This window comes from Leucoraja erinacea, chromosome 1 (genome assembly GCF_028641065.1).
Source record: "Leucoraja erinacea ecotype New England chromosome 1, Leri_hhj_1, whole genome shotgun sequence".
Classification (NCBI taxonomy): Eukaryota; Metazoa; Chordata; class Chondrichthyes; order Rajiformes; family Rajidae; genus Leucoraja; species Leucoraja erinaceus.
In genome coordinates, this window is record NC_073377.1 from 143,221,542 (window position 1) to 143,242,738 (window position 21,197).

Below are 21,197 nucleotides of genomic sequence, written 5' to 3' on the forward strand. Positions count from 1 at the left end.
ACTGAGCTAGCGCCAGTCGGGCGTAAGGCTACGGAAAAGTCTGCAAGGCCCTTGGACTCAGCTGTCGGGCCGGGAATCCCTTATGGGGAGCGATACAGGTGCAGAACGGCTATCGCAAATGGAGCACCTTATGCAGAGGTTGCTCCAGCAAGGCACACTCCACGGGGAGGAGATGTGTGGGCGCCAGGCTGCACAAAGTGCCGTGCCAGCAGCACCTATGAGAGGCCTGTGAAACAGCACCCTCACGGATGAGGTGAGTGCAGAAGGTCAGCAAAGTTCTGACCACGACTCTGACGGGGACGATGACTCTAGCAAAGAACGGCAGTTGTCAGAGGTCCCATGCCTGGCAGCATTATTCGCTGTCCCGTCAGAGTTTGGAGAGCCACTGGGAGACGAGCTGGCCCAGGTATATGGCTATCTGGGATGTAAGTGTACCACCACGCCCAACCCTCTCTCTCATAAAGGTCATATGGCAGTTCTCATGTTGCTGATCTTCCTATGTTACTTCACACATTTTGTTATCTGTGATTTCATACCGCTGCTTTGAAGATTGACGCACATGCGCACAGTTGGGACTTCGTCACGTAATCACCAACGTAACTCCTCATAAAATAAAGATCAAACTTCAAACTGGTAAGTTGTCGTTCAATCTTACTATTCTCTCTGCCTCTTTTCTTAAATACCAGGAATATATTTTCCACCCTGTTATCAGCAACAATCCTAGAATTGGTAGAATTTTGAATCATAATAACCAGACCAGGGATGTGTGGTCAGGGGAGGCAGGGGAGGCAGAGCCTTACGTGTCATACTCCAATGAAATTAGCTGTTACGAAAAGTAAAGAAAACTAATATTAAAATAAAATAAATAGAAAGATTTTTCCACTGATCTGTTAAAAATGTCATTTCTGTATGAACCCAATCATTTTTTATAGTAAAAATCGCCAAATTTGCGGAGCTCTGATGCCAATACAGGGAGAGGTGATGCAGCGACGAGCTGAGTCTCCCCTCTGATTGCGCAACCCCTCAGAAACTGGATGGAGCGTGGGCAATAAGTGTGTGCCTATTGCTATCTCTCTGTATGTCACTAATGTATTGTTTGTAGACCCCTTCATTACATGTCCTCGCCTTCCATAGACCAGGTAACTTATTTCACGTATAAAGATATTTAGACTCGCTGGTCTCGTTATAAAACTGCAATGAAAAAGCACCAGGGGAGGCAGCTATCACATCTGCCTCACTGAGGGGGGCGTGTCTTGAACCCAGTGGAGGGAGAGGGAGCGTCAATTACGTTGGCTCAGCCCATGTAATTGATACTACCTCGCTCCCCCTCCATGTTAGCGGGATTTTGTGACTTGAAAAATCTACCAAGGAGCCTCAACAAGCATGAAAAATCGCCAACTCACATCAAAGCCAAATTGCTTTAAAAACGTTTGGAACTTCAAGGATAGATCTGGTTTCGAATGAACAGCAGCGATCAAATGTCAGCATTCCCAATGCTAATGTAAAGGAAAACCGTGAGATTTTAAAAGACCTTATTAATGCGACCTGCTTCCTGCTCTGATACTAGCCAGTGCCTCCCAAGCCATTGACCTCACTGCACGCCACTCAACAAGAATGTTCACTGTTTCTATTATCATGTGTTTGAAAACTCTGATATGAACATTGTTAAATCCATGGGATTTATTGGCTTTTAGTTCCTTGGTAATCTTTTCAAAACTCATTCTTATTTTCTTCAGTTCCTCATTGTAGCCAGACCCCATCCAACAATATATTGAATGTATTGAAAGGAACTGGAGATGCTGGTGTATACTGAAGATAGACACAAAGTGCTGGAGTAACTCAGCGGGTCAGGCAGCTTCTCTGGGGAAAAAGGACATGTGACATTTTGGATCGGGATCCTTCATTGGACTCATTTTTTAAAACAATTTTTCTGTCAAGGCAGACACAAAAGTAGTTTATTTTTCTGCCATTTCCTTATTTACCGTGATAAAATCTCATTCACCAACTGTGAGGGACCTAGTTGTCTTTCTGCATTCCCATGGAAGCCGTTCCAGTCTATTTTTAAGTTTCTTGCTGCTTATTCTCTCATAATGTAGTTTGTCTATCTTTATCAAAGGCGCAGTTACTGACCTCTGACATTCTGTCAGTCATATTCTCTTGTCTGCACTGCTCTCATTTTGGAGCAGAAGGTCATGTTAGCTTTTATTTTGGAAACACAAGAGACTGCAGATGCTGGAATCTGGAACAAAAGTAAACTGCTGGAAGAACTAACACAAGGGGAATGCAGCAGCTTTTCACTCTCAATGTCCTTGCCAAGGGATCTTTCCAAGCAGTCGTAGCAGATCTCTGCAATGTCTTCCAATTTGCTCCTCACTCTGGCATTGGAATCATCATCCTTTGCATTTGCACACATCAATTCATCTCGTTGCTTTGAGGAGAAAAGTGAGAACCGGAAGGACAGAGATCCCAGGAATAGGAATCCGCCAGCTTTGCTGGCTTTCCAAAGGTGCAGGTGGCCATTGATTGCACTCATGTGCTCAAGGGATTCCATTATTTACCCAGAACATTTCATCCACAACAAACTCTTTCAATGTGCAACTTGTTGAAGATCATTAGAGGACATTTTCACAGTCATAGAGTTATACAGCATGGAAATTGGCTCTTTGGCCCAACTGGCCATGCTGTCCCAGATGCCCCGTCTACACAAGATGCCCCATCTACACTGGTCTCACTGGCCTGCGTTTGGTCCATATCCCTCTAAACCTTCCTGTCATGTACCCATCCAAATGTCTTTCAAGTGTTATAATGGTACCTGCCTCAATTACTTCATCTGCCAACTCATTCTATATACCCACCATCCTCGGTGGGCCGAAGGGCCTGTTTCCGCTCTGTATATCTAAACTAAACTAAACTAAACTAAACTAAATATCGCTGGTGCTCTCCATTCACAGCTGCTGAGCTCAGTACATGAGTGCTACACGTACCACGATAGCAAAGAACAAAAATGTTTCCCTCAAGACGAGATGTCATTACTTGGATGCCCTACAGTATCCAGGCAATGACATGGACAATCTTTCACCTCTCTCTTTAAACCTTTGTCCTCTGGTTCTTGATTTCCCAACTCCAGGTAAAAGACCTGGGCAGGACTCTGGATAGATAAGGTGCATTCACCGTATCTATTTTCCTCATATATTAATACACCTCCACATGATCACCCCTCAGCCAACTGCGCTCCAAGGTCCTAGCCTTCCCAACCTTTCGGTATAGCTCAGGCCCTCAATTTATGGCAACATCCTTACGAATCTTCTCTGCATTCTTTCCAGTTTAACAACCCCCTTTCAACAGCAGGGTGACCAAAACTGAACAGAATACTTCAAACGTGGCCTCACCAACGTCTTGTGCAACTGCAACACAACATCACGTCTTCTATACTCAATACCATGACTGGCCAATGAACCAAAAGCTTTCTCGACCATCTATCTACTTTTGATGCCACCTTCTTGCAACCGTGTATCTTGCAACCTCTAGATCCCTCTGCCCCAAAACACTCCCCAGAGCCTTGCCGTTTATTGTGAAGGTCCTGCCCTGGTTTCAGCAAAAATGCAACCTCACGCTTATCTGCATTAAAACTCCAGTGACCAGTCCTCAGCCCACTTGCTCAACTAATCAAGATCCTGCTGTAATTCAGGCCTCAGCTCTGCCTGGAGGGATGAATCCTATGAGACAAGTGTATTCTTTACATCTGGGCAGTCACGGTGGCGCAGTGGTAGAGTTGCTGCCTTACAGCGAATGCAGAGACCCGGGTTCGATCCCGACTACGGGTGCTGTCTGTACAGAGTTTGTTTGTTCACCACGTGACCTGCGTGGGTTTTCTTCGAGAACTTCGGTTTCCTTCCACACTCCAAAGACGTACAGGTTTCTAGGTTCATTTGCTTGGTAAATGTAAAAATTGTCCCTAGTGGGTGTAGGAGAATGTTAATGTGCGGGGATCACTGGTCGGTGCGGACCCGGTGGGCTGAAGGGCCTGTTTCCGCGCTGAACTAAACTATACATCGCTGGTACTCTCCATTCACAGCTGCTGAGCTCAGTTACCATGAGTGCTACACGTACCAACAATAGTGAAGAACAAAAATGTTTCCCTCAAGATGAGATGTCATTGCCTGGATACCCTACAGTATTTTAGTTTAATTCCGTTTAGAGATACAGCACAGAAACAGTCCCTTTGGCTCACCACTTCCACGCCCACCAGCGATCCCCACACTATCCTGCGCACAATTTACAATTTACACCAAGCCCATTAACCTACAAACCTGTACGTCTTTGGAGTGTGGTAGGAAACCGAAGATCTCGGCGAAAACTCACACAGGTCATGGTTAGACTGTACAAACTCCGTACAGACAGCACCCGTAGTCGGGATTGAACCCGGGTCTCTGGCGCTGAAAGGCAGTAGCTCTACCGCTACTGCTGGGCACTTCAAGCACATCTTCGTGGACATTACCTCCCTCACTGTAACAAGCACCTCTCTTGGAATAATCACAGAAACCTCTCTTGGAAAATTAGTGCCTAAGCGACAGAGAACAGCATACAATGAATTCATAAGATTTTAAGTGATAGCAGCAGAATTTGGCCATTCGGCCCATCGAGTCTACTCCGACGTTCAATCGTGGCTGATCTAACCCCATTCTCCTGCCTTCTCCCCATAACCCCTGACACCCGTATTTATCTCTGCCTTAAAACGGTCCATCGGCTTGGCCTCCACAGTCTTCTGTGGCAAAGAATTCCACAGACTCACCACCCTGCTTCCAATAAGGATACAATCTTCTTTTTTTCCATTTATAATCTGTTCTCAAGATGAGACCTTCTGTTCTGAAATGCCTTCTTTCTTCACAAAATAAGTTTTTTTTTCTCTGTCGATTAAAGTCCTCCCACACACTTCCTCCATTGCCTGCAGTATTTTCTTCCCCTCCCCAATCTGGTTACAACTATCACAGTGCAGTGGGGCAGCTGATAGAGCTCTTGCCTCACAGTGCCAGAGACCCAGTTTCGATCCTAACCTCGGCTGCTGCCTGTGGGGAGTTTGCACGTTCTCCCCGTGATCACGTGGGTTTCCAGTTTCTCCCCACCACATCCCAACATAGGTTAGTAGGTTCATTGGCTGCTGTAAATTGGCCTTTGAGTGGAGGTAGATAGTAGAATCTGTGGGAAGCTAATTTGTTTACTTTAGTTTAGTTTTGAGATACAGCACGGAAACAGGCCCTTCGGCCCACCGGGTCCATGCCGACCGGCGATCCCAGCTCATTAACACTATCTTACACCTACTATGGACAATTTTTACATTTACCTAGCTAAATACACACACCTATATACACACACAATTCACGCTTATACAAAGTATACAAGGCAATTAACATACAAACATGTACGTCTTTGGAGTGTGGGAGGAAACCGAAGATCTCGGAGAAAACACACGCTGGTCACTGGGAGAACATACAAACTCTGTACAGACAGCACCCGTAGTCGGGATCAAACCTGGGTCTCCAGCGCTAAGGCAGCAACTCTACCGCTGCGCCACCGTGACTAATATGGAGAGAATTAAGCTGAATTAGTGCAGGATCATCAGGGTGATTTCCCTGCCAAACCTTGCATGGAAGCACTGCCAAAACGAAGGGACATTTGGGCAAAATGCTGGTGAAACCTCTCCAATTTGATTTAGAACTGGAGAGGAGAGGAGATGAGAAAATTATGGTGGAAAGAAAAATAAAGGTCCATCTTGCAGGGTTAACAATCCACCCTCTGAAAGTTTATTTAAGTCCTTGCCTGCCTGGAAACAGATGGCTATTCCCAGAGGCAAAGACTGAAGGGACTCCAAGTCTGTCTTGACGTGGCATTCAGTCAGATTTGTTATAGTTTAGTGGTGGAGAGTTTCACTGATGTTGCCATGGTTTCACGAGTTCAATTTACCCAGTTTCATTAAAGAAATAACACGGTCATGGAATGTGCTGTTTATACCTCTCTACAGTACATTATGTCAAAACATTTTCATGTGAAGAGGAACAGATAAAGTTGCCGAACTGCTGTTTACTCATAGATTAGAAAATATTGCAATTCTATCATTCATTTAATTTTGCTAAATATTTGGATTTCCAGTTAACGTTTAGAACATTGATAGCAACATTTTAATTATCTAAACCGTGGATAGCTGGAAAAAATTGAAAGAAATGTCCCTATTTCAAAATAAAGTCAAATGGATGTGCGATTGTGTAAGCATGCATGTGTGGTTGGGGAGCGTGGGTGATGTGTGGGAGTGTTAGGGGGATATGTGTGTGGGTGTGACTATACGTGGAAGTACTAATCAGAACAGTCATTTTGTGCTTACACAAACAAAAACAAATCATTGAACAAACGAGGAAGTTATTCTTGACATTGTTTGTTCTAAGGATACTGTTATGTCTAAGATAGTTGCCCCAAATCAAGCACAGATTGAATTTTTTTTTTTGTGCTGAGTTTTGTGGCTAAAGGCACACAAGCAGAACCATTCATTAACTTTGTTTGGACTTTACTGGTGATAATTCCTGTCCAAAATCACGACATCATCTGGAGGGTATTGCTGGCATCCATGTAAAGAGAGAAAGCAACCGAGTGTCTCTTTATTTAATAACATTGCAGAATCGCTAATTATTTAGAATATGAATCAGGAACCGCCTGCAAGCGATTTCAATCAAATGTCGATCCAGTTACAGAAAGCAGGAGGGTTGATAGAAATATGGGAGCAATGAAAAGAAGAAAAAGAGATAGAAGTAAAAAACTCGGTTACTATTTATTTAGAAAATCAACAACAATTCAGTTTAGTTTGTTGTAACTTCTACCGAGGTACAGTGAAATTTTTTTGATGCATGCTAATCAGTCAGCAGAAAAACAATACACGATTACAATCGAGCCATTTACAGCGTATAGATACATAATAAGGGAATAATGTTTAGTGCGAGGTAAAGACAGTAAAGTCTGATCAAGGATAGTCTTAGAGTCAGCAATGTGGTAGATAGTTGCTCAGCACTGCTCTCTGGTTGCAGTCGGATGATTCAGATGCGGGGAAGAAGCTGCCATATTGTCCTTCTCTCCTTCAATATTTAGGTTTGAAGGAAGTTTGTAAAATTTGCTTATGGAGATGGAAATGTATATAGCATAGACCAGGCTCCTCAACCAATTACATCTGTGGCCACCATTAAGTACCCATCTGCACATTTACCAGCCAATTAACCATGCCATAGATATTAATGGGCAGCAATTAAGACATCATCTGCGGTTAAAAGGAATGGACAAGCTGAAATTTATTCTGGTGGGGTTACAGATCACGTTAAGCAAAACAACACAACTTTCAGTAATTTAAATTGAAAGAAATTAGCTGCATCGCGCACTGGGATGGACGGGGATTGTGGGAAATGCTTACAGTGAAATTCTTATTTGCTGCAGCACAACTGAATATGTAAACATAGTACATTGCAAACAATATAATAAACAAGGAAAACTAGTTAGTGTGTGCACACACACACACACACACACACACACACACACACACACACACACACACACACACACGCACACACACACACACACACACACACACACACACACACACACACACACACACACACACACACACACACACACACACACACACACACACACACACACACACACACACACACAACCCACACAACGCAATATTCCACACACACACACATCCCCCCAACGCAATTCCACCTGTCCACCATTCCAATATTGGTGGCCAGTGGGGGGGGGGGGGTCTGGAACGCTAGTATGGGTGTTGTGGGGCGAAGGGACTGGTTTCCAGAGGGCTGGTATGGACATTGTGGGCTAAATTGATTCTTGGGCTGGCAATTCAGTCACTCAGACCTGGTGGGCTGGCAGATTAGTCACTCAGGGCTGGTGGGCTGGCAGCTCAGTCACTCAGGGCTGGTGGGCTGGCAGCTCAGTCACTCGGGACTGGTAGGCTGGCAGATCAGTCACTCAGGGCTGGTGGGCTGGCAGTTCACTCATGGCTATTCCTTGAAATTCCATTTCAAGCACAGTGCAAGCCATCACATTCGATTTCACAGCTTTTCAAGCAGAGTGCAGGCCACCACATTCAATTTCTCAGCATTTCAAGCAGAGTGCAGGCCACCACATTCGATTTCACAGCATTTCAGGCAGAGTGCAGGCCACCACATTCGATTTCACAGCATTTCAGGCAGAGTGCAGGCCACCACATTCAATTTTACAGCATTTCAAGCAGAGTGCAGGCTACCAAATTGCCAAACAACTCATTGCATTGTCTTTAAGGGCTAACAAATCATTTATTGCAAGTACATTGCAGACTCACAGTTCAGTTGATTCACAGCTTATAATGACAGTTGTGGCCTCTCCCTCACAATCTTCCAGAGTGACTGACTCATGTCCAGGCATCCGGTGTTTTATAGTCCTACCCCTCCCCCCCCCCCAGAAGGGGCATTACTTTCACCATGGTGATTGACAGGCGAGAGGACCAATAAGCTGAACTCAAGGTTTTTAAAACGCTCATAACTTTTTTATTTTTCATCGATAGGAAAAATCCATGCGGCTGCCTCATATGAGGGGGATTGTGAGTAAGATGGCCAAAAATCATAGCGATATAGGGTAGCGTTTTTTCTAGATCAATATACAGTCCAGACAGGAAGTGGTCAAGATGAAACTTTTAGTTATATAGATTGTACCTTTTACAGTCCAGAATCATCCTATGATATTTCGCAGGGCTGTTACTGAAGGGAAACAAGTGGCTGATAATTGATGGTATTTCATTCATTTAAATAGAGCACCAGACAAAGAGATGACCCTTGGATCAATAAAGTAATGGTGGTGGAAGCACATAGCAGGTCAAGGTACCAACGGCCCAACATCCAGAGACACACGTACCCTTTTCAGTTTTAGAACATGGAACATAGAAAAGTGCAGCACAGGAACACACCCTTTAGCTCACAAGGTAGACACAAATTTCTGGAGTAACTCAGCGGGTGAGGCAGCATCTATGGAGAGAAGGAATGGGTGACGTTTAGGGCCGAGACCCTTCTTCAGACTGATGTCAGGGGGGGGGGGGGGAAGATAAAAAGTAGGCGGAGAGAGCAAAACTAGTAGGAGAACTGGGAAGAGGAGAGGAAGGAAGGAGAAAGCAAGGGCTATCTGAGGAGTCGGAGGGAAGGAGGAATCACAGCGGGGAGCAGCGAGAGAGCATGTTGCTGAACTCTCGTCGGACAGAGGAGGAGAACTTCTTCAAAGTAGACCTACTATGAGGAGATTTCGCAGTGGAGTGAACAAAAGTATGAGAATGAACTGCAGATGTTGGATAAAATCGAAGGAATTGCTTTCTTTCTCCTTCCCCTTTCCCCTCCCCCTTCCCAGTTCTCATACTAGTCTTACTGCCTTCACCTACTTTTTCCCCCCCCCCCCCCCCCCCCCCAAAATTAGCCTGAAGATGGGTCTCGACCTGAAACGTCACTCATTTCTTCTCTCCATAGATGCTGCCTTTAGCTCACAGTGTATGTACAGAGCATGATGCCAAGCAGAACTAATTTTGTATGCCTGCACATGATCTACAGTATCCCTTTCTATTCCCTGCAAATCAGTGTGCCCATCTAAGAGGGTAATAAATTTCGCTATCAAATCTGCCTCCACAAGCGCGTCCAAGCATCCGCTACCCTCTCTGCAAAAAAACTTGCCCCACACTACTCCTTTAATCTTTGTTATGCCTTATGGGCCTGTCGCACTTAGGCGATTTTTCAGGCGACTGCCGGTGACTGTCAAGTTGCCGGCAGTGGCCTGAAAAACCGGCAACTAGAACGGCAACTGTCAGAATGGAACACACACACACACACACACACACACACACACACACACACACACACACACACACACACACACACACACACACACACACACACACACACACACACACACACACACACACACACACACACACACACACACACACACACACACACACACACACACACACACATCACTTCTTTCACCAGCCCGTTATGCAGGCGGCGGGAGCGCTGGGGCAAGCGGGGGGACTGCTGTCTGAGTGAAATTCACACGGTGCAAAGCCAAGGGTAGTAGAGACCGAGAACAAGGAAACACACCGCGATGAACAGGAAGGTTGGCGTTGAAATTAAGATGGCTAAAGCACAGTGTACGGTAAGTCCTTTAAATGAGGGAGGAGAGGGGGGAGTAGGGGGGAGAAGGAGGGAGAAGAAGTGGAGACAACTATTAAGAAGCCAGAGATACACGGCAGTGAAGCTCGGCGGACAATAACAGGTTACCCTTGGTTCTGAAAACTATTGCTTACATTTTTTTTCCCCAATGAGTCAATGAAATTCACCGGTCAGCACCGGCTACAACCTACGAGAACCTTCGACCTCCTGGCAACCCACTAGGACCTCATGGCGACCAAACTATGGCACGAGAATTCTCGCTGCTCTCCATGGCGGCTTCATTCTGGTCGCTGCTAATTTTGCAACACGTTGAAAAATTTGTGGCGACCATAATGAGGCCGCGACTAGTTCACAGAATGCGGGAACTCCTCACGACCATGAAGGCGACTCCCCGGCAACCATCCACGACCATGTGGCGACCATGTGGCAACCACATAGTCTTCTGCGGTCCCCTAAAGAGTCGCCTAAGTGGGACAGGCCCATTACAGTCTTTGACATTTTCCATTCTGGGGAATAAAGGTTCTCATTGCTTATCCTATCTAGGCCTCCCATTATTTTATTTACTTCTATCAGATTAAGAATAACGGGTTGGACATTTAGGACTGAGATAAGGAAAAACTTTTTCACCCAGAGTGTTGTGAATCTGTGGAATTCTCTGCCACAGAAGGCAGTGGAGGTCAATGGATGTTTTCAAGAGTTAGATTTAGCTCTTAGGGCTAACGGAATCAAGGGATATAGGGAGAAAGCAGGAACGGGGTACTGATTTAGGATGATCCACCTCATATTGAATGGCGGTGCTGGCTCGAAGCGCCAAATGGGCTACTCCTGCACCTATTTTCGAAGTTTCTATGTTTCTCCCCTCATTCTCCGATGCATCAGATAAAATAATTCAAGTTCGTCCAAACCCTCTTTATAGTTAATCTCTCTAATCCAGGCAGCATTCTGATAAACCCCTTCTATACCTTCTCCAAAGCCTTCATATCCTTCCTGTAATGGGGTGACCAGAACAATATACAATATTCCAAATGCGGCCTAAGCAAAGAATTACAGAAGGTACACAAAAATGTTGGAGAAACTCAGCGGGTGCAGCAGCATCTATGGAGCGAAGGAAATAGGCAACATTCCGGGTCGAAACCCTTCTTCAGATATGGTTTCCTGGCTCCTATAATGAAATGCCCTAACTCATGAAAGCAAGTATCCCAGACATCTTCTTAACCACTCTATCTACTTGTGTTGCTACTTTCAGAGAACTGTGGATTTAGACCCCAAAATGCTGTCAAGGATCTTTACATTAATGGTATACTTTCCCCTAACGTCCAACCTCCCAAAGTACAGCAGTTCACACTTAAGTTTAGTTTAGTTTAGAGACACAGCGTGGAAACAGGCTTTTCAGCCCATCAATTCCAACGATCCACGCACATTCACCCTATCCTACACACACTAGGGACAATTTACACTTATACCAAGCCAATTAACCTACAAACCTGCACATCTTTGGAGTGTGGGAGGAAACCGAAGATCTCGGAGAAAACGCACGCGGTCACAGGGAGAACGTACAAACTCCGTACAGACAGCACCCATAGTCAGGATCTAATCCAGGTCTCTGATGCTGTGAGGCAGCGACTGTCGCCCCTTGGATTAATTTCCGTCTACCACTTCTCCGCCCATTTCTGCTGCTGATCTCCCCCCCACTGTATATTTTTACAGTGTTCCTCACAGTCCACAACTCTAGCAATCTTGATGTCACCTGGGAGGTAAAATCGAAGATCTCGGAGAAAAATGCACGCGGGTGAGGGGAGAACGTACAAAGGAAATATGCTCCGTACAGACAGCACCCATAGTCGGGGGCGGGATCGAATCCAGGTCTCTGATGCTGTGAGGCAGCGACTGTCGCTCCTTGGATTAATTTCCGTCTACCACTTCTCCGCCTATTTCTGCTGCTGATCTCCCCCCCCACTGTATACTTTTACAGTGTTCCTCACAGTCCACAACTCTAGCAATCTTGATGTCACCTGCAAACGTAACAATCAACCGATTTACATCCATGTCCAAGGTAGACAAAAATGCTGGAGAAACTCAGCAGGTGAGGCAGCAGCATCCATGGAAAGAAGGAATATGCAACGTTTCGGGTCGAGAGCCTTCTTCTTCAGACCAGTCGGGGGTGGGGGTGGGGGGGTCGGGAAAAAGAAAGGAAGAGGCAGAGACAGTAGGCTTGTGGGAAAGCTGGGAAGGGGAAGGGAAGGCGGGAGAAAGCAAGGACTATCTGAAATTGGAGGTCAATGTTCATACTGCTGGGGTGTAAACTACCCAAGTGAAATATGAGGTGCTGTTCCTCCAGTTTGCACTGGACCTCACTCTGGCAATGGAGGAGGTCCAGGACAGAAAGGTCAGATTCGGAATGGAAGGGGGGATTGAAGTGCTGGACATCTATTTCCATGTTATTTATATCTAACAGAGGTCCCAGCACAGATCTCTGTGGAACTCCACTTGTCACAGACATCCGATACAGAGTGAATAACCGTGTGCGGACGTGGAGCCGATGAATTAGAAGTCGAAGCAAAGAAGTGGAAGTCAAATAACCGAATGGAAACAAAGCCAATACGCCAACTAACCGAAAGGGTGGGACCGAAAGGGCGGGACGCCTAAACGCCAACTAACCGAAAGACTGCGTCGCCTAAAAGCAAACTCACTGAATGGCCGCTCTGCTGAAAGGCAGCATCACCTACAAGCCAAAGAACCGAATACCGCTCAACAGAAAAGTTAAATAATGGACACGGCATTGCCAGCGGGCGGGACTTGTCAGCAATTGGTCCAGACCCCCACATCCATCACATCCCTGTGGAGGGATGAATATTTTCCCACACCTCCACTCCACCCGACCCGCAGCCTGCGGAGGGTGGCCGCTGGAGAGTAGGGGCTGCTCCGAGGGATGCGCATCTTCGGCCACTTACAACTTGGTGCTTGGGTTCAGATTGCCCACTTACCTATAGCTAGTGTGGGAAAATGAACCCCACCTTCCCATCTCCACCGGCATTTGGTTAGTTGGTTTGTAGGCGACACCGCCTTTCGGGTAGATGGCGTTTCGGCAGAGCGTCCATTCGGTGAGTTTGCTTTTAGCTGACGCAGCCTTTCAGTTAGTTGGCTTTTAGGCGTCCCGCCTCGTTTAGTTTGCATTCAGGCGTCCCGCCCTTTCGGTTAGTTGGCGTTTTGGCTTTGTTTCCATTCAGTTATTTGGCGTTTCGGCTTTGTTTCCATTTGGTTGTTTGGCTTCCACTTCTTTGCTTCGGCTTCTCGTCCGTCGGCGCCACGTACGGGTAACTAAATAACACCCTTCCACCAGAACCCCCTGTAGTAAGTCATTTAGTAGGTTAGTTCTGAATTCATTCAACCAAGTGACTGTGTATCTTAAACTTCTTGATCAGCCTACGTGGAACTTTATCAAATGTCTTGCTACAATCCATGTCTTATTATAATCCACTGCCCTATTCTCGTCAACCACCTTCATCACCTCCTCAAAAAACTTGATTGTTAGTAAGACGTGACCTGCCGCATACAAAACCTTGCTGATTGTCCATAATTACTTAATTCCCTCCCACAATGGAGTAAATCCTATTCTGAAGAATCGTCCCTATTAGCTTCCCTATCACTGATGTGAGGCTTAAAGGCCTACAATTCCATGATTTGTTTCTACTTCCCTTCTTAAAGAAAGGAATAATACTGGGGACTATCCAGTCCTCTGAGACCTCCCCTATGGTGAGAGAAGGTGCAAATATCATCGTCAAGGCTCCTGCAATCTCCTTTCTTGCCTCCGTTAATATCCTGGGATAGATTCCATCAGGCCCTGGGGATGTATCCACCTTAATGCTTTTCAAGAGCCCCAGCATCATCTTCCTTGCAATCTCAAACTGCGCTTGCTTATTGGTATCCTCCTCACTAATCTCACAGTCCATCACGTTCTTCTCCTTGACACTCCTTGTAAACTGGTGTATCGTACAGTGCTCACAATGGCATTTCCTCTACATTGGAGAAACCAAATGCAGATTAGGTTTGTACTTTCAAAGTACTTTCCCCCATTTAGTTCACAAGGGTGACCATGAGCTTCCAGTTTATTGCCACTTTAATTCTTCTTCCACATCCATTCTGACCTCCCTTCCACCATTCACTCCAATGATGCCGAATATAAACTTGAGGAGTACTTTTTACTTTATACATTATTATTACATGTAACTAACTACTGTGAAAAGCTTTGCTTTTGTCTACAACCATGGCGATAAACAAGTGTCTCCACGTGTTGGCGCTGACAAAGTCACAAATGTAATGAACAGTCCTATCCGCTCCTCGCCTCGCCAGTTCCCCTTCGTTCACGGTGCCAAACCCTACCCATTCCAGGCCCCCTTTGTTCTCGGTGGCCCTCTGCCGGGTCCACACATTGCTCTCACTCTTGGTCCCTCCACACTCAGTCCCTCCTCACTCTTGGTCCCTCCACACTCAGCCCCTCCTCACTCTCGGTCCCTCCTCATTCTTGGTCCCTCCACACTCAGCGCCTCCTCACTCTCGGTCCCTCCTCATTCTTGGTCCCTCCACACTCAGCGCCTCCTCACTCTCGGTCCCTCCACACTCAGCCCCTCCTCATTCTTGGTCCCTCCACACTCAGCCCCTCCTCATTCTTGGTCCCTCCACACCCCGCCCTCCTCATTCTTGGTCCCTCCTCACTCTCAGACCCTCCTCACTCTCGGTCCCTCCTCACTCAGTCCCTCCTCACTCTCGGTCCATACTCACTCTCAGTCCCTCCTCACTCTTGGTCCATACTCACTCTCGGTCCCTCACTCTCAGTCCCTCCTCACTCAGTTCCTCCTCACTCTCGGTCCCTCCTCACTCAGTCCCTCCTCACTCTCAGTCCATACTCACTCTCAGTCCCTCCTCACTCTCATTCCCTCCTCACTCTCAGACCCTCCTCACTCTCAGTCCCTCCTCACTCTCGGTCCCTCCTCACTCAGTTCCTCCTCACTCTCGGTCCCTCCTCACTCTCGGTCCCTCCTCACTCTCGGTCCCTCCTTACTCAGTCCCTCCTCACTCTCGGTCCATACTCACTCTCAGTCCCTCCTCACTCTTGGTGGTGCTGTTCCCGTCAACGTCGGCAGTTTGGGGCCGATTCGAAGTCCATGTTGGACAAGCCGGGTCTGCTGGGTGGGTGCTCCGTCATCAGCCCTCGGCTGGCGTTCCTCGTTCCATTGACCACGGAGAGTGGGTGCTCTGACATCGGTCCACTTTGGGCGGGTCGGCCCTGCTTGCCGGGAGTGTCCCAGCCGCACTTAAAGTAGCACCTTTTCCGCTGTCTGGGTATGTTACTGAGGCTTAATATGGAAATTAACCACCTTACTATATTTGTTTCTCTCTCCAACATGTGGCTATATTTTTCGGTTTCAATTTGTTTATTTTATTTCTGACCAGTTGCTGATTTTAAAACTAATTATTACCATGGCAACTTTGGTCCATGTGCGGACGTGGCGTCGAAGGACGAGAAATAACCGAATGGAAATGAATGCCAAATAACCAAAAGCGTACGAAGCCGAAACGCCAACGAACCGAAAGGGTGGGACACCTAAAAGCCAACTAACCAAAAGGCTAGGTCGCCTACAAGCCAACGAACCGAATGTCGCTCAACAGAAAAGTTAAATAACGAACATGAAGTTTCCGGGAGGTGGGACTTGTCAGTGATTGGTCTAGACTCCCGTGTCCATCACATCACTGGCCAATGGAGACGGGAGCAACGCAGCTTTTCAGGTAGGTGGCGTTTCGACAGAGCGGCCATCCGGTGTTTGCTTTTTGGCAACGCAGCCTTTCGGTTAGTTGGCTTTTAGGCTTCCCACCCTTTTGGTTAGTTGGCGTTTCAGCTTCGTACGCTTTCGGTTATTTGGCGTTTTGACTTAGTTTCCATTCGGTTATTTGGCTTCGACTTCTTTATTTCAGCTTCTCGTCCTTCGACGCCACGTTTTTTATTTTTTCTAGTTCTGATGGATGGTCCTGTATCCAAAATGTCATATGTTTCTCTCCCCACTGATACGCAGTTTCTTGAATTGGATATTTAATTTAAACAACAATTGTGAACATTGTTAACACAACTGTCATTTTTAGTTTTGTTTAGAATTTAGAAATACAGTGCGGAATCAGGCCCTTCGGCCCATTGAGTCTGGTGCTGAAAGCGCTGTAATGATATGATACTATACAAGGATAGTATGGCGCAGCACAAATTTGGATTTAAATCCAAGTATGGGTTGGGTTTAGGTGGGTGGGGGGGGGGGGGGGGGGGGGGGGGGGGGGGGGGGGGGCGAGGGGCAAATATATCTACACTTTTTTCTTTTTTTCCTTTTTTTTTTTTTCCTTTTCCTTTTCCTCTCTTATACCTTTACTCACTCTTTGGCCACACTACTTTGTTAGTTTAGCGGTCCTATCTTTTCACTTTTCACCTTTTCCTTTCTCTCTTCTTTTCTCTCATTTTCAGGTTAAAAGGTCAAAATTGAAGCTGTACAATAATTGTATAATTTTACATTACGAATATTTTATTCTTGTACAATTGTTAATAAAAATAATGATATGATACTATATGATACGATAGAATTTTATTTATCCTAGAAGGGAAATTAATTTAATTTGCCAACGGTCATAAAAAAACACAAAATCCATGAAACATGAAAATAAAGTGACGAATGGGAAGGCTTTGATGATGTGCAAAGATTGAGGAGGTGGGGTTGGGGTCAGTCTCAGTCTCAGTCTCAGTCTCAGTCTACTCCACGAAAGAAGGGGGAGGAGTTGTAAAGTTTGATAGCCACAGGGAAGAAGGATCTCCTGTGGCGTTCTGTCCTACATCTTGGTGGAACCAGTCTGTTGCTGAAGGTGCTCCTCAGGTTGACCAGTGTGTCATGGAGGGGGTGAGCTGTATTGCCCCAGATGCACCAAAGTTTGTGGAGCATCCTCCCCTCCAAGACCATCTCCTTTGAATCCAACTCCTCCCCAGTACGGACGGAGCCAGCCTTCCTGATGAATTTGTTGATGCTATTGACCACACCAAAAATGCTCTGTGTTACATTCAATCCAGAGTTACGAATAAATAAATAAATCATATAAGTGCATTATTTCAAAGAGAACCAAGTATTTCCCTCTATTGTTACTGTAGGGAAGTAGTTTCAGTAAAGGTGACATCTGATTAAAAGTGCAAAATTATAAGGAACTTCTGACCCACTATACAAATCTCTACAATGCCGATCAGTAAATACCTATTCAAAATCACTCTGTCATAGATTAAAATTTCATTGAACCATATCCAAGGTAACATTTGAAACTACTACAGGCCTGTATTACACAGGGATCTCAAAAAATACTTTAAATCTACTCAGTAAAAACAATCACTGTGGAATTCTAACCAAGTTAACCAAACACTGCATTGATGAAAATAAAGCATTTTGAGGCATCAGAATTCAATTTGTATCTCAGAACCAATATTTCTAGCAGCAGAATAAATCTCCTTCTACTCTATCATTAATTTGGGAAAGTATCTTCTCATGAACCAATCTGAAGATCTCTATTTGCATTTGCAGACATTTCAGTGACTGATAATCTAGCTTAATCATAAGCATAAATTTCTCCAAATCAGTTTGTATTCTTTCAGTTAAATGTTAAGTGATAACAGTAATATACTGTATATAGTGCTTAACTTAATGGTCTAGAATGCAGAAGCACAGACTAAATATCTCGAAACAACTGTTCAAATTCCATTGTGGCAGCTGGGAATGTAAATTCACTTAATTAAATAAATCTGGTAATGGAAAGCTAGTTCCAGGACGCCACGGTGGCGCAGCGGTAGAGTTGCTGCTTAGAGTGCCAGAGACCCGGGTTCGATCCTGACTATGGGTGCTGTCTGTACGGAGTTGATATGTTCTCCCCGTGACCAAGTGAGTTTTCTCTGGGTGCTCCAGTTACCACCCGCATTGCAAAGCCGTGCAGGTTTGTAGGTTAATGGACTCCTGTAAGTTGTCCCTTGTGTGTAGGATAGAACTAGTCTATGGGTGCTTGCTGGTCGGCGTGGACTCGGTGAGCTGAAGGACCTGTTTCCATGCTGTATCTCTAAACTAAGCTAAGCAACGTTGGCCATGAAATGGCCATCCATTGCCCCAATGTTTTTAGTTTAATTTAGCTTAGTTTAGAGATACAGCATGGAAACAGGCCCTTCGGCCCACCAAGGCCGCAACGGCCAGCGATCCCCACACTTTAACACTATCCTACACACATTAGGGACAATTTACACTTATACCAAGCCAATCAACCTACAACCCTGTACGTCTTTGGAGTGTGGGAGAAAACCGGAGATCCCGGAGAAAACCCATGCAGGTCACGGTGAGTACGTACAAACTCTGTACAGACAGCACCCGTAGTCAGGATTGAACCCGGGTCTCTGGGGCTGCAAGTGCTGTAAGGCAGCAACTCTACCACTGTGCCACCGTGTCGCCGGTGCAGTTACAGGAAGCAATTGGCATCTTCGCCTCCCTTGACCAATATGTGATTCCGGATCTCTGGCAATCTAGGTGACTTTCAGCTGTCATCTGAAATAAGCCAAAGCACCCAACCCCCACCAACACCAGCTGAACCTAGATGCAAACAACTGCAGAAGCTGGTTTACTAAAAAATATACATAGTGCTGGAGTAACTCAGCAGATCGGGCAGCATCTCCAAAGAACGTGGATAGGTAACTGTTTGGATCAGGACCTTTCTTCAGACTGATTGTAGGGAGCTGAAGCTAGACTCCTGGGAAGAAGGCAGGTCATCATCTTCAATAAATTTCAATTAATGATGGGTATTAAATAAAGCCTTGGTAGCAATGCCCAATATTCACTTATGAATGGAAAGAAATTAGTTTGAGGGTGGGAAGGCTTTTAAACATACACTGATCTGGTCCAGTATTTATTTGATAACGCTATAAAACACTAGGGAGACTCTGGAGACACAAGGAATTGCAGAGGCTGCGATCTACGGCAGCTTTTGCAGATGCTTGAAGCTTACTAGTGGTGAAAAGGAGACTAAAGAATCTCAGAAAAGGAGAGGAAAAGTGAAATGTAAAGACGGAGGGAGGGATATGGTGGAAGGGGACCCTACTGACCTTCCCACCAATACCCCCCCCCCCCCAACGACCATCAGAAGTAAGAAGAGTCCAAAGCTGAAGCCTGTCCATTCCCTTCACAGATGCTGTATGTCAGGCTGAGTTCATCCAACACTTTGTGTTTTGATAAATTAAACTCAATTCTTTTCACTACTTTTGCCTCAACTTTTTAATCTTCTGAAGGAAACTTATAAAAATGTTCCTTAATCCTAAAATGAAACTATCAGTGTGCATTCATTATTAGGTCAGCTAAAACATGTCTGATCATTGTCGACCTGTGTTATTTTATAGTAGGACTTTTTTAAAGCAAATTCATAGATTCTGTTCAATTTACTGAAAACTCTGTTAATATCCTGAACTGAAATATAGTCACGATTGTTGAGATCAGTTAATATCAGAGTTGGCATGATGATGCCTGAGAAACGAGCAGAAAAATGGAACCCTTAACAATCTAGTCTGAAGAAGGGTCTCGACCCAAAACGTCACCCATTCCTTCTCTCCAGAGATGCTGCCTGTCCCACTGAGTTACTCCAGCTTTTTGTGGTCTACAGTATCTTCGGTTTAAACCAGCATCTGCAGTTCCTTCCTACACCTAAACCATGCAAGCTGTATTCAAGCACTGTATCAGAAGAAGGGTTCCTAACTTGTTAATCCACCCATTTCCAGAAAGTGGGTCATTTGTACAAATGATAACGACAGTAAACGATAAAAAATAAAATAATAAATGCAACTTACCGGCAGTAAATCTAACCAAATGTATATTGCCCAGAATACATAGAACATAGTGGTGAACATTTTGGTCTGTTTCTCGGGGACTCTCGGCATTAACTGAGACAGAAATCTATGACTGCATCTGTGGAGACCGCAGCACTTCCAGGAAGATTTATAATTTTGGTTCTGTGTGAAAAGAGGAACTTTGGAATGAAGCACAGTGGGCGGATGACACATGGTTGGCAGGAGCATTTAGGGAAATCTAGAGGGAGGGACGTCATGCAGCATAGGTTTTAACGCAATGTAAGAAGACAATAACTGTGTGTACTAAACCTGCTGGGGAATCACCAGCAGGTCATTCAACCTGATGATTTGATTAGGGGTGCAGATCATCTAAGCAATGCGAAGCGTCTGAAAACAAATGGAAATAATTATGGTGTAGTGTACGCATTATGAACTGAGTAAACTCCCAATGTCAGCTGCACTCTCATGAGAAGAAGTTGGTCACAGGCCAGGAACTGCAGTACAGGCATTTTGCTAATATGTGCTCCATGAGACAAGTTGAGAGAGGGCTGGGAATAGGTTCTCAGCCCGTCCACATGGAGGGAGCTGGCATTTGATGCCAAGAATCGGAAGGAGCTCGATAAAGAAGTTTATTTTGAGATTCAGCGCAGAAACATGCCCTTCGGCCCATCGAGTCTGCGATGACCAGCGATCCCCGCACATTAACACTGTCCTACACCCACTAGGGACATTTTTTTACATTTACCAAGCCAATTAACCTACATACATGTATGTCTTTGGAGTGTGGGAGGAAACCGAAGATCTCGGAGAAAACCCACGCAGGTCACGGGGAGATCGTACAAACTCCGTACAGACAGCACCCATAGTCGGGATCGAACCCGGGCCTCCGGCACTGTACAGGTGCACAACCTTTTATCCGAAAGCTTTGGGACCAGCCACTTTTCGTAATTCAGAATTTGTCGGTCTTCGGAATGGAAATTTTTTAGCGTAGATTTTAATGGCTGGCTCAGTGGTAGAGTGTTCGGCTCATATCCGCAAGGTTGCGAGTTTGCGCCTTGATCCCG

At 45.5% G+C, this 21,197-nt stretch overlaps 1 protein-coding gene across 1 annotated transcript in view; it reads right to left on the reverse strand.

Moving 5' to 3' along the window:
• LOC129702932 (uncharacterized) overlaps positions 1-20,940 on the reverse strand; it is a 46,393-nt gene extending 25,453 nt beyond the window's left edge. Inside the window, exon 1 of the mRNA XM_055645037.1 lies at positions 20,134-20,940. Coding sequence (XP_055501012.1) covers positions 20,134-20,361 — 228 coding nt within the window. The 5' untranslated portion in view covers positions 20,362-20,940. The remainder of the gene's footprint in view (positions 1-20,133) is intronic.
• Positions 20,941-21,197: the final 257 nt, after the last annotated feature.